General features: G+C 45.6%; 1 protein-coding gene across 2 annotated transcripts in view; it reads left to right on the forward strand.

The window, feature by feature from the left end:
• Positions 1–12,673, forward strand: part of LOC121448176 (peroxisomal membrane protein PEX14-like) — a 138,426-nt gene that overhangs the window by 58,191 nt on the left and 67,562 nt on the right. For both annotated transcript variants that reach the window (XM_041651967.1, XM_041651969.1), the window contains exon 3: positions 1,576–1,660. In XM_041651967.1, the coding sequence (XP_041507901.1) occupies positions 1,576–1,660 (85 nt within the window). The remainder of the gene's footprint in view (positions 1–1,575; positions 1,661–12,673) is intronic.

The following is a 12,673-nucleotide window of genomic DNA, read 5'->3' on the forward strand; positions in this document are numbered from 1 at the left end:
CTCCCCAGTCTCTTCATCATAATTTTGTAGCGGTTTGTTAGATTTTTTTTTTATAGTGTAAGCTGAGGTGATCTAGTTGAGAGGTGTCAGTTTTGGGGTCCCACACTGAATCTTCCTTAGCCTAGAACTGTGGTTGTACTGCAGTTTACGATGGTGGACAGAGGGATCATCACCCGCAGGGAGTTGGGCTTGGCTCTTGAGCTCAGTAGTATGTCTGGAGTGACAGGTCCAGCTCCAGAGGGTCGGGATGCTGAACCTGACCTTTAAGGAGGAGCCCAGGGTAAGTCTCCCACTGAAGGTATATGATTTTATACACCGAGGAATCATATTCTTCTAGAGGAGAATGAGTTGTCTCCCTGGCTTTCCTCCTCTTTTCCTCTTTCTTCCTGATCTGTCTTCATTTCTTCCTGAGACTCTGGTCTCAGGAGGTGATGTGCATGCAGCCTGGGCGGCACGCACGGGCACAGCACTTGCTGTTTGCATGTTGGCTCAGTTGCCCTCAGTTTAGGATCACAGAAACCTCCCTACTTTTGGCCCCCGAGAAGTGAACGGCATTAGCCTTACCATAACAGGAGATCATGTTTTTCTTCTGGTTTTGATGAGGTGAACAGTACCAGTTATTCTAAATAAGCCCCCTCTCCTACAGGAGCAGCTTGGCATTTTCTGCCCTGTAGGGCCATGTTTACTGTGAATAGCAGTCAGGCAGGATAAGCACATGCCTGTGTGTGCTAAGGGTGGGGTTGAAGCCTCTTCTATCCCCACTCGACTTATTTGTAGGTAGAAAGATTTTATCACATCCTGTTCATACCAGAGGGAGGGAGACAGTCTGTCAGCTTATTTGCTTGCAGCCAGGAAGTCCCAAATTTTGCCCTTTGAAGGATCACCAGAATTCAGCCTCACCACAATGGTGGGCCAGTGTGGCCAGCTGCGTGTTCTTTACAAACCCTTCAGCATGAGTACTTTGCCAGATACTAGATAGGGAGCATGTCTCTTCCTTGCCATTTCTTACTGTGCAGTTGGGGAGGCAGCCTGAGCATGAGAAGACAGTATAATTATGTCTTCAATTATATGGTACACACTACAGCACTGAGGAATTAAAGAGAGAATAGGAAAATTGGAAAGTACTTCCTGATTTGGGGAAAGCTCTGAGGAGTCAGAACAGGCTGTATGAGGGTCCTCTGTGAGTGTATGCGTGCGTGCGTGCGTGCGTGCGTGTGTGTAGACAGGTAGAGATAGCAAAGAGAAGCCTCCTAGAACGAGGGTGTGCATGGTGCAAGGATAGTAACTGACTGAGTGTGACTGAAGCAGCAGCTTGAAGCAGGAAGACAGGAAAAGTTTGTGCAGGTCAGAAAAGCTAAACCAAGGAGGTGCGACTTGTTCCTCTCAGAAACAGCCAGCCAATGAAGACAGAGACACCTAGTCTTCTGTTTAGGTGGGTTTCTAGTTGAAGAAGTAGCTTGCTGTGTATTTGATCCCAGCAGTATCCTTCTGTCTGTGGCTCTTGGAACTCAAGATTTCTGGCCTTGAAATTCAGATTGCTGAAGTTTACTCTCTCTGTTTTGTCTCCCCCACCAGATTGCCACAGCAGTGAAGTTCCTACAGAATTCTCGGGTCCGGCAGAGCCCACTTGCAACCAGGAGAGCATTTCTTAAGAAGAAAGGTACAGGTTTTCTTGCAGTGTAGGGTGGCCTGTAGAAAGGGGCTGAGGCTGGGGTTGGGGCAGGTGGAAATGATAGCTAGAGACAGGTGCTGAATGCTTCTAGGATCGCCCATGGCTGTCCTTGTTTGCTGGTGGGACGTAGTGGGGAGGTGACCTCCCCTCAGTGGAGTGTACATTTCTTTATTCTCAGTGGAGCACAGAAATGACAGGATTTGAATAATTAAGCAGCATATCTGAGGCCAAGAGCATCATGGTGCAGTCAGCACTCAGTAGAAAAGTGGCCCATTGACTAAAACTGGGGGACTCCTGCTTTCTGGTCAGTCCGTTAGTGACCTGACTACAAAATGACCTGCCTGGCCTAGGAGAAGCCAGCTGCCTCAGTAAAAAATCACAGACAAGGCAAACAAGATGAATAAACACAGTCAGAATAAAGTCAAGCCTGGGGTCAGTCTGATTTCCAGATTGAAGTGGTAAATTGCTGATTTTTTGCTCTTTCTGTAGGCTGGGATAAAAGGGATCCTGACAAGTTCTGTATTGTTGAAGCAGATACAATCTATTCTGGTTTTCTTGGAGTTTAGGATATTTTTGGGTTTTTGTAAAGTAAAAACAACCATCTAACCAAAAAAGAAGGCGGGCTTTCGTTCTTAGGATGCTTACTTTTCTAGAGATCTAGGAAGCTCCTTAAAGAGCCTTACATGGCACCGAGGGGGTGTTTCTTCACCCCAAAACTATTTTTCCTTTAAAAGCTAGAATACGGACCTCAAAATTTTGGTGATTTTTGTCTTTTATTTTTATTTTTTAACTGAAATGGATGATGGGATGTTTTCATAACATTTCTAGACACCCCAGTGGTGCCCACTGAAGGGACAAAACAATGCTCTACCCACTCACAGGGTTTGGACACAGTAGGCCCAAACATTGCACCCACAGCAGCTACTTAGCAGCCGACCCAAGGCAAGGTGCCCATGAAAGAGGTGCATGCTTGCTGGCTGCATGGTACTCGCCCCCATCATTAGGAGATTATTAAAATTTGGAGTGTGTTGGCTGGCCTCTCCACTCCACAAGCATCATGCCATAAAAGAGATTTTCCTTGAAATATGTGTACCTATGGGGAGTAATTAATCATAAAGGCTTGGGGATTTCAGCTCTCTCATCAAAGCATTGAAGCAGGGGAAAGCTGAGCCTAAAAGCTGAGCTGATTACCCGGGGTAACCTGAGACAAAATCTATGGTTGCCGAGAGATCCTTAGCCCAGTACATTGTGCAGTATTATAACTGTCTGATCTTCTCCTCCACCGACAATGACCAGTTAGTCCTCATTTTCTCTCAAACGCAGCTGGGTTAGAATTTCATTTGCAGAAGGTATTTAGAGCAATTTAGAGACAAATGTCTCTGGTGTTTGCTCGGCACTTCCCCACCGCAGGCTTTGCTGAGCAGTTTTAGTATCAGGAGCTCCATCTAATCTGTTTAATTTTAATAAATCCCTGACTGGGAGAGGGAGAGAGGGAGTGAGAGGAAAACTCTGGACCAAATAATACTTCTTTTGAGTCACTTGGCTCATAACCACTGTAGAGGGGGAGCTGATTTATGCAATTATTATTTGTTGTTCTTCACAAAAAAGAAAAAAGGAAAAAGAAAAGAGAGAGAGAGAAAAAGAACATTCAGCTGATTGATTAATTAGTTCACCAAGAGTCAGTTTCCGCTCTCTGTCACACCCTGCTCACACCCTGGGAATTCTCTGAGGATAGAAAAGACAAGCCTGTCCTCACGTAACTTCTATCCTAGCAGGGCCGGGGACGGGACATGAACAAATGGAATAGCAAAGTCCAAGGTGTGTCAGTGACAGGTGCCTGGGGAGGAAATAAAACTAGGACGGGGGTGGGGGCTGCGCAGCGGCAGGGCTGGAGGGGAGGTGACTCTAAAGGCTGTCAGCCGTCTCTGGGGGCCATGTGGCACAGAGCTGTGAGAGAGACAAGTGTGTTGGTAGAGTGGACTCCTGGTTCAGGTTAGTCTTCAGAAATTTGGGTGTTGAGAACCCAGGGAGGCTACCCAGCCCTTCTTGTTCCTAAGAGAACCACACTGGTTCACCCTGTACTTAAGCCTGGAATCACTGAAGCTAATCACCCGTCTCCATTATCCTCTAAAATGATCCTTCAGTCGGTGATTTTCCATTTCCGAGGGGAATCCCAATAGGGTAAGTTTTGGCAGGACCTTTTCTGGGCAAAGAATTCCAAGGTTTGATTGGTATCTAGGGAAGAAAAGCCCCTTCGTGGATTTAAACTTCACTTTTTAAATTTCTGATATTCCTTGGGTCAGGCTTATACAACCAGTGTGCTTGGCGCCGTCCGTGATGAGGATGGGCAAGGAGCATCTACCGCGCCCCTCACGGTAGCTTTGTGAGGAAGGGGAAGAAGCGAGGCCTTGGCACCTTACTGTAGGTCTTCTCTCTGCAGGGCTGTGGCAGGGAGGCTTGGGGAGCTGGCTTTGGGAGAGCTCTCAACTTCTGTAGCCTTGACTTTTCCTAGCAATGTCACTTCGGGGAATTGCAGTGAAGCACTGACTTGAATTATAATCTGACTTTCTTCTTCTTTTTTTTCTTAATAAACATCTCTTTCCTGAAAAAGCAAATCCAATTTTGTTTTTCTTTTAATATTATTTAATATTTAATATAGAAATTGAGGTCCCTGTAGTACATGTCAGTTCAGCGGAAAATGAGGGTTACTTTAGGCGCATCGGCCTGAGTTCGTTTTATTGTGAAACCACAGCCCTGGGCAGGGGCTGCATTGTGCCTCTGTTACCGACAGGTTAAGTGTTGCACTCTCTGATGGGGGTTGGGGAGTGGGCTGAAGTGGGAGAGCATTGGTCTGCAAGGGTCTGTCTTCTTTGGCTTGTTGTTTGTTTTGTGATCTTTTTTAGATGCTTTAAAGCTGAATATGGAGTCATTAATGAGAAACATGAAGTTCTTAGAATCATTTATCATTTTCTTTGAAGTTTGTATTGCCATTTTATGTAATTTACAGCAATTCCTATTAGCAGGATTTTTTTTTTGATGGAGGAAAAAGGCAGCTGTTCACCTTCAGAATATTAGAATGAATATTTTTGTATTGTGTCCAGCTTCTTGACTGAGCAGATGACACAGCCATGGTAGAGTCAGCCACATAGGACAGTAGGTGGACTACTTGGGGTTTAAGCCCTCATAGAGCTGGTCTATATAGAGAGATACTTTTCTTACCGAGCAGGCAGTGGGCCTCTCAGCAGGCTGCAGCCCAGGAGGCAGAGCAGCCTAGAAACAGCCGTAGCAACAGTCCAGAGAGTTAGAGGCTTGGAGAGCATTTTCCATGGGCTACTGTTGATTCGATACCACAAAATGTAGGATAAGGCAAGTCACTTCCCAGCATGCTCTGCAGGCTGAGTACAGGTTGGGCAAATGAGATGCCTGTGCCTGGGAGGCTAAGGAGAATGAGGTGGAGGAGGGGATAGAGTTGTCAGCTGCTGCCCTAATGGAGCTCTCAAAGCCAGCCTAGGCTTTTCAGCATAACCCTTTGGATTTGGGAGGGTGGTGCCTGCTCAAGTGTGCAAGCCAAGGACTTTTTTCTCACCTGTCCATGACTTTCTTCTTAAAGGCAGAACAGACGCTACCTCCTTGTGGAAATGAACTTGGGGAAGAAAGAATCCTGGTGGGCTCAACCTTGGTGGTGGCGTAGAGGTGAAGGGCTTCTCTCCCTGGAGTCCTTTAAGGGGGGAGTAAATTCTTGCACAGATTTCAATTTAACTCTCTTTTATTACTTTTCTTTTTTATCATTTACGTCCATTTCATGAGGTAGTTTGCATGTCCTTGAATGGAATCTCGTTACCATGAAAGCTTTTTTAGCATTGATTTCATAACAGTCTTAATTTAATAGCTCCGTCATTACTGAGAAGCTCTGGGAGTGGGCCCGGCTTTCCAGGTCGCTGACCTTTTAATTACAAACCTTGTTCTGATGGCCAGGTTATCGACTGGACAGCTCCCAGCTTGTGCCCCAGGATGAAGACAAAAATAACTGCTTCCTCCCCCATCTCTAGGAAAAAAGTAACCTCTTGTGTTTCTAAAATTAATTTTCTCCTTCAGCTTTACTTTATAATGAATTCTTTAATATGTCTTAGTAAAAGCAGAAGTGTTTTTATAGAGCTTTTGTTCCTGGAGCTGGGGTCCAGCAGATAGCTTAGTGGCAGGGGGTGGACATCTTGCCAGCACCACCCCTTGCTTGACTGCAGCTGAGCTGGAAGCAGCAGTGTTGGTCCCGTGAGGGGCCATCTGGCCCTTCTGAGTCTTTGTTCATGAGACGCGGATTATGGCACCAAGATTTAGATTCATTCCAGTATTTGTTGGAGTATTTGAACCTGGTACAGCACAGACATTTTAAAAGCAATTCCTGTGGAGTCACTCCCTTCCTTCCTTCCTTCCTTCCTTCCTTCCTTCCTTCCTTCCTTCCTTCCTTCTTCCCTCCCTCCCTCCCTCCCTCCCTCCCTCCCTCCCCCCTCTCTCTCCCCCTCCCTCCCTCCCTCCCCTCTCCCCTCCCTCCCTCTCTCCTCCTTTCTTCCCCTCTTTCCCTCCTTGATTTTGTACTGGGGATCAGATCAGGGACCTTTGGCATCCTAGGCAAGTGCTTTGCCACTGAGCCCCGTTTGCAGGCCCCAGTGAGTGTTTTGTTCTTGTGGTTGTTACCTCAGATGAGGTGGGGGAACAATTCCCCCTAACTGATGAGCTCTGCAGTCACAGACTTGATATGAACAGGTTGGACTAGATTTTCTGTCACAGACTGATAATGATGGACAAAAACAGGACAGTGGACATTGGAACAGCAATCTCAGTTTGCCCTGCCTTTCTGGTTCCCACTAAATTTCCTGTGTAGTGATAGCCCCTCCACCCTGGGCAAACAGTAAAAGCTCTCCCTGGGAGTGTGGGGCAGTGAGAAAGACAAAGAGCTGGAGGAGGCCGCTCACCATGGCCCACAAGTCAGCTTGCTGGGGATGGCACATTCCTCCCTCCTCCTGCTCTTCTTACCCTGGGCCCTGCTCTGCGTGGGGCTATTTCACTAAGCTGCTGGGAGTGGGGGCTGCACCCTGCAGGTGAGTGAGGAGCCGGCAAGCAGACCAGGACTGTGGCACCGTGTGCTTGTTCCTGAGGATGATTGAGCATCTCCATCCATCTGTTGTGCATGGACTCTCTTCCCTCCCTGCCAGTCTTGCATCTGCATATCCGTCACCTGCTGCTCTGGACCAGCCTATTCATCATGCTGACTGGTTTCTCCCCATCAATTTTCCTGCACCCCTTGTTATCCAGACTTGTCTTGAACTCTGAAGATTTTTCTCAGCATCTAGGAGAGGCCTATAGCCGCTGAGCACGTTAGTGCTGAGAACAGCCATGGTGTGCTGTCCCATTTAGGGCCAATAGCATTCGCTACCCCAGAAGCAGAGCTGTGTGGTTTTCTATACAGAGGCTCTTATGTGGGGTGCTTTTGAGGATTTGCCCAGATACTCTCGTCAGAGGAGGAGGGTTCTTCCAAAAACTCTGTGCCTACACCGTTCTGCGAAGACGGCGTGACTGCATCGACACTGTCACATACCTTGTGTTACTCAAATAAAAAAACTATTGTTTTTTTTGAGAAAGGGTTTTCTATGTAGCTCTGGGTGTCCTGAACTCACTCCGTAGACCAAGCTGTCCTCGAACTCATAGAGATCTGCCTGCCTCTGCCTCCACAGAGTTTTTGTTTTTTTCTTCTTCTTGGAATATTGAAAATTTAGTCAGAGGTTGACAAAATGGCTCTGAGTAAAGATGCTTGCTCTGTAGGCCTGGTGACCTGAATTTTTTTTTTTTTTTTTTTTTTTTTGGTTTTTTGAGACAGGGTTTCTCTGTAGCTTTGGTGCCTGTCCTGGAACTAGCTCTTGTAGACCAGACTGGCCTCGAACTCACAGAGATCCGCCTGCCTCTGCCTCCCAAGTGCTGGGATTAAAGGCGTGCGCCTGGAACCCATGCAGAGGTAGGAGGAGAGAGCTCCACAAAGCTGTCCTCTGCCCTGCTTCCCTCCTGGAGAGTGCTGGAGTCTGGCATGCCCAGAGGCAACCCAGCCTGAGAGAAAGAGCCTTAACATCTCTGCTGGCCAGCCACACAGAGCCATCTGACTTGTGGCCTTCAGAAGCAGACAGACTGCTTTACTCTTTTCTTTGACTGCATGGTATTCCATTGTGTGCATGCATCCTAACTTTTTTTTTTTAAATCAGCCCCAGGGTTGTAGTTTGGTCTTTTATTCTGTCTTTTGCTGTTTGAGACAATGCCATAGTGATTATTGTTGCTTAGGTGTGGTTGACCATGTGTGAGTTTGCGCACTTGCTGAAAACAAGAGGAGTTCTACATATGATAAGCAGGCTAACAGGATATTTTTCTTGCTTAAAATTTTGAAGTTTTTTTCTATTTCTACTTCCCATGTAGATTAGATCTATGTAAGTAGAAAAACACAAGATCTGAGTAAATTGGAAGCATGGGGACCTTGGAGGGCTAGAGGAGAGGGGAAAGGCAGGGAGGGAAGCAGAGAAAAATGTAGAGTGTAATAAATATCAATAATAAAAAAATTCTAAGTTTTATAGGAAATTAGACAATGATTTTCTAGTAGAAATAGGAACATATAACTGTACATAGAAATTATTATTATTTTAACAGGGTCTTACTGCGTAACTTAGGCTGGTCTAGAATTCTCTTTATAGCCCAGGCTAGCCTCACATTCATGATTCTCTTACCTCTACCAAGTGCTGGGATTGCAGGTAGGAGGGAGCCACTCTACCTGGCTTGAAGAAACTATGAAGAAAAAAAGGACAGTCTCATGCATTGCTGTTACTGCTTCGCATGGGTTTGGATCCTGAGGGACATTTTGGTCTTGGATTACCTGAGTGATACTTTTCTGCTAGAAGAATCTCTTCATCCCTTGCTTTTTGAATAAACAGGCTCATAATTTTAATTAATTGACTAACCAGTTTATTTATTTGATAATTGGTTTTATGTTGCCTAGGTTGGCTTTGAACTCCTGAGTAGCTGGAACTGCAAGTGTGTGCCACCACACCTGCCTCAGAAGTTTACGTCAGTCCAGGCACATGTTCAAATAAGTGGAGAGCTTCAGGGACTGAAAGGATAGGATCTGTTTGCAAGGGAAGTTTGTATGTTTTCTTTCTTTTGTTGTGATTGGATGTTTCATGGGACAGTGGCCCTTGGGATGCTCACCCTTAATTTGCCACCTACTGTTTACAGAGTGTTAGCATGCACCTGCTGCATTAGTAGATGCTGGCTAGGAGGAGGGCTGAAAGTCAGCAGTCAGGGCAGGGGAGGCTGGCGTGTAATGTTCACTCAGCTGAGCCCAAGGGCAGTCATCTCATCCTATTCTTACTAGAACCCTCAGTACCTTGCCAGCCCTCAGCGACTGAAGATGGATGCAAATGGCTGCAATTGTTCAGTCCCTTTTTTAAAAAGTTACAATTTATTTGTTCCAGTCTAATAATGCAGTTTCAGAACGGTTGGCCTTCAGGCATCTGATTAGAGTACATGCTGACTGATGTGTGTCCTTTGTTTTCAGATTTCTGTCTAGTTAGAACCCTCTTCCCAGGCATTGGGGTCATCAAAGCTTAATTTTGACTTGGATTGGAGGGAGACCAGGGACTTAGATGAAGAATGGGCAGGACATCATTCAGGTGGGACGCTCTTGCAAGGGTGTAAACAGCTAGCAAGATTGGCCTGTGGAGACGTCAGGCAAGAAAAGAACTGGGGTTGATGGCCTAGGCAGCCAGGGCGAAGCCCCCTACTGTAAGTATAGATGGCAGTAATTCTTGGGCCAGTGGAGGTTCACTCTAGGTTCTGTACTTAAAGGATGCCTGGCAGTTGCCCAAGCAGCTCCTAAAAGGCTCCTAAGTGCATTGCAAGTCAGCTGTGGAGGATCTGGGCTGGGGTGGTGGCAGGGACATAAATGGCAGCTTGTTTTGTTTTGAGACAGAGCTTTGCTTTGTACCCAAAGCTGACCTTGAACTCCTGTTGCTCTTGCCTTAGCCTTCTAAGTACTGGGATTAGAGGCGAGCACTACAGCCTGTTTAGAATGTATTTGCAAATGGAATCATACAGTATAATCATTTTGAGGTTTACCCCTGCACTGTGTGTCAGTAGTTGTTTGGCTGTATTTGTTTACCTGTTCACTTTCGGGACATTTGGGTTGTTTCTGGTTTGGGGATACTAAAACTAAAACTGATACAAACATTTATGAGTAAGACTTCGGAGGCTTATATGATGCTGTTTGGGTAAGTACCTAGGGGTAGAATAACTAGATCGTGGAGTCAGAGTATATTTTCTCTGTGATTGTATGCACGAGAGGGAGGTGTGTGTGCACGCGTGTTCATGTATGTGAGTACAGGTGTGAGCATGCTATGGTGCACATGTAGAGGTCAGAGGTCAACCTTGGGGCTTGGTCCTTGTCTTTCATCTTGTTTGAGAGAGGTCTCTTTGCCGTTGTTCGCCTCTGCGTATGCCAGGCTAGCTAGTATTTAGGCTTTCCACAAATCCTCCTGTTTCCCTTCAGTCCCACTACAGGGCACTGGGATTACAGACGAGTACCACCATCCTCGAAGTTGTGGAGATTTGAACTCAGGACCTCATGCCTAAGTTTGATGTCCCCCCCCCTTTTAAAAATTACATTTGAAGTTTGTATGTGTCCTCACATGATTTATTGTGCGCGTTAAGGTCAGAGGATAACTCTCTGTATCAGTTTTCTCCTACCATGTGGGTTCTGGAAATCAAACTCAGGTCATGTCAGGTTTGGCATCTCTTGATGAGCCATCTCTTGGGCCCCTGAGTTTCTTTTTAAGAAACTTCCCAACTGTTTCTTGAAAGTGGTTATACCATTTCCATTCTCCCCAGTTGCGTATGTGTGTACCAGCATTTCGAACATAGAATCAAGAAGATGCAGGCACAATTATCCACTAGTAGAGCCACATGGAGGCAGCCTTAGGGCCAAACAGTAGGTCACATTTGGAAAACTTAAGCTTGGAGTGCCATAGTTGCAGTGGGTTTTCAGCCTTTGGGTCTTGACCTCTGTGGGGTTGCATATCAGATACCCTGCATATCCGATATTTATATTACAATTCATAACAGTAGCAAAATTAGTTATGAAATAACAATGAAAAGCCGGGCGGTGGTGGCGCATGCCTTTAATCCCAGCACTCGAGAGGCAGAGGCAGGTGGATCTCTGTGAGTTCGAGACCAGCCTGGTCTACAAGAGCTAGTTCCAGGACAGGCACCAAAAACTACAGAAAAACCCTGTCTTGAAAAAATCCCCCCCCCCCAAAAAAAAAGAAAGAAAAAAGAAATAGCAACGAAATAATTGTACAATTTGGGGTCACCACACCATGAGAAACTGCATTAAAGGTCGCAGCATTGGAAGGTTGAGAGCCCTTGCCATGGTGCATAGCCTCCCGGGGTCACACCCAGTCTCACCGGCTGTATAACTTGCATTAAATACTTAACCACTGTGTTTCAGCTTCTGTGTCTGTAAAAAGAGGTTGATGATAGTATCTGTGCAAAAGATTCTTGCCGGAATTGAGTGAAAATAATACAAAAAAATGCCTACTATGAAAATGAAGGCTTAGTTGATGGCAACAGTGATCAATAGTGTATATCCTTTAGAAAATGTGTTCCTTTTTTCATGAGTCTCTTTTGAAAGATCGCATAGGCAGTAATGGGTTCCATTGTAACATTTTCATTCATATGTGCATTATCTTTGTTCTCAGTCCCCTCCCCACTGCCCTCAGAAGATGCACTCTTAATGGGCTTTGAAGGAGCCCTCCTCACCTGCAGCTTTGCTCTCTGTGGTTTCAGTTGTTTGCAATCTATCTCCGTCTGAAAATATTAAAAGGGAAATTTCCAGAAATAAACAATTAATAAGTTTTAAAATACATAACATATGGGCAGGTGATGGAATCTAGAGTTGTTCTGCTCCGTCCTAACTGGGACATGGGTCATCTCCATCCATTGGATCCACTCTGTACAACCTACCATCTGTCTGTCTGAGTTGTCACAGTGCTGTGTGCAGGTGACTTTCACAGCATAGTCTCTAGTGCAGCATCACCAGGCCCGTACCCCTCAACTCTCTTCTGTTCCTGTTGGCATTGCAGGGAGGGTGAATGCAGTATAGTAAGATACCCGGGTGTGGGGAAGTAAGAGGAGACCACAGTTATGTAAATCTTACTGCAGTCTAGTACAGTAATTGTTCTACTTTATTGTTAGTTTTTAATCTCTTACTGTGCCTACTGTATAAAATAAACGTGTGTACGTGCATGGGACAAGCAGTATACACGGCCTGTACTTACAGACCTCTGCTGAGGTGTTGGATTCTTCACCCTCAAGGCCGCATTGAGTTTATTGTAAAATAGGTTGACATGATGAACTTGATGGTACTGTAACACTTTACACAATAGGAACTTCTAGGACCCACATACTTATTGTAAGGTTTAGGAATGTGGCTCAGCTGGTAGTTTTTGCCTAGCATGCACAAAGCTGTAAGTTTGATCTACAGATCCTACAACTTGGCCTGGGTGGGGGGCTGAAGGATCAGAAAATTCAGGTCATCCTTAGCTACATTGTGAATTTGAGGCCAGCCAGGACTACATGAGACATGTTTTTTTGTTTTTTTCTTTTTTTCTTTCTCTCTCTTTCTGATTTGTTTGTTTGTTTATTATGTATACAGTATTATGTCTGTGTTTTTGCCTGTATACCAGAAGAGGGCCTCAGATTTCATTATAGATAGTTGTGAGCTACCATGTGGTTGCTGGGAATTGAACTCAGGACCTCTAGGGAAGAACAGTCAATGCTCTTAACCTCTGAGCCATCTCTCCAGCCCCTGCTTTTTTGTTTTTCAAGACAGGGTCTCCCTGGCTGTCCTGAAACTCACTCTGTAGATTAGGCTGGCCTGGAATTTAGGGATCAGCCTGTCGCTGCCTCCCAAGT

This window comes from Microtus oregoni, unplaced genomic scaffold (assembly GCF_018167655.1).
Source record: "Microtus oregoni isolate MIOR12 unplaced genomic scaffold, Mior012 000005F_ref0000423, whole genome shotgun sequence".
Lineage (NCBI taxonomy): Eukaryota > Metazoa > Chordata > Mammalia > Rodentia > Cricetidae > Microtus > Microtus oregoni.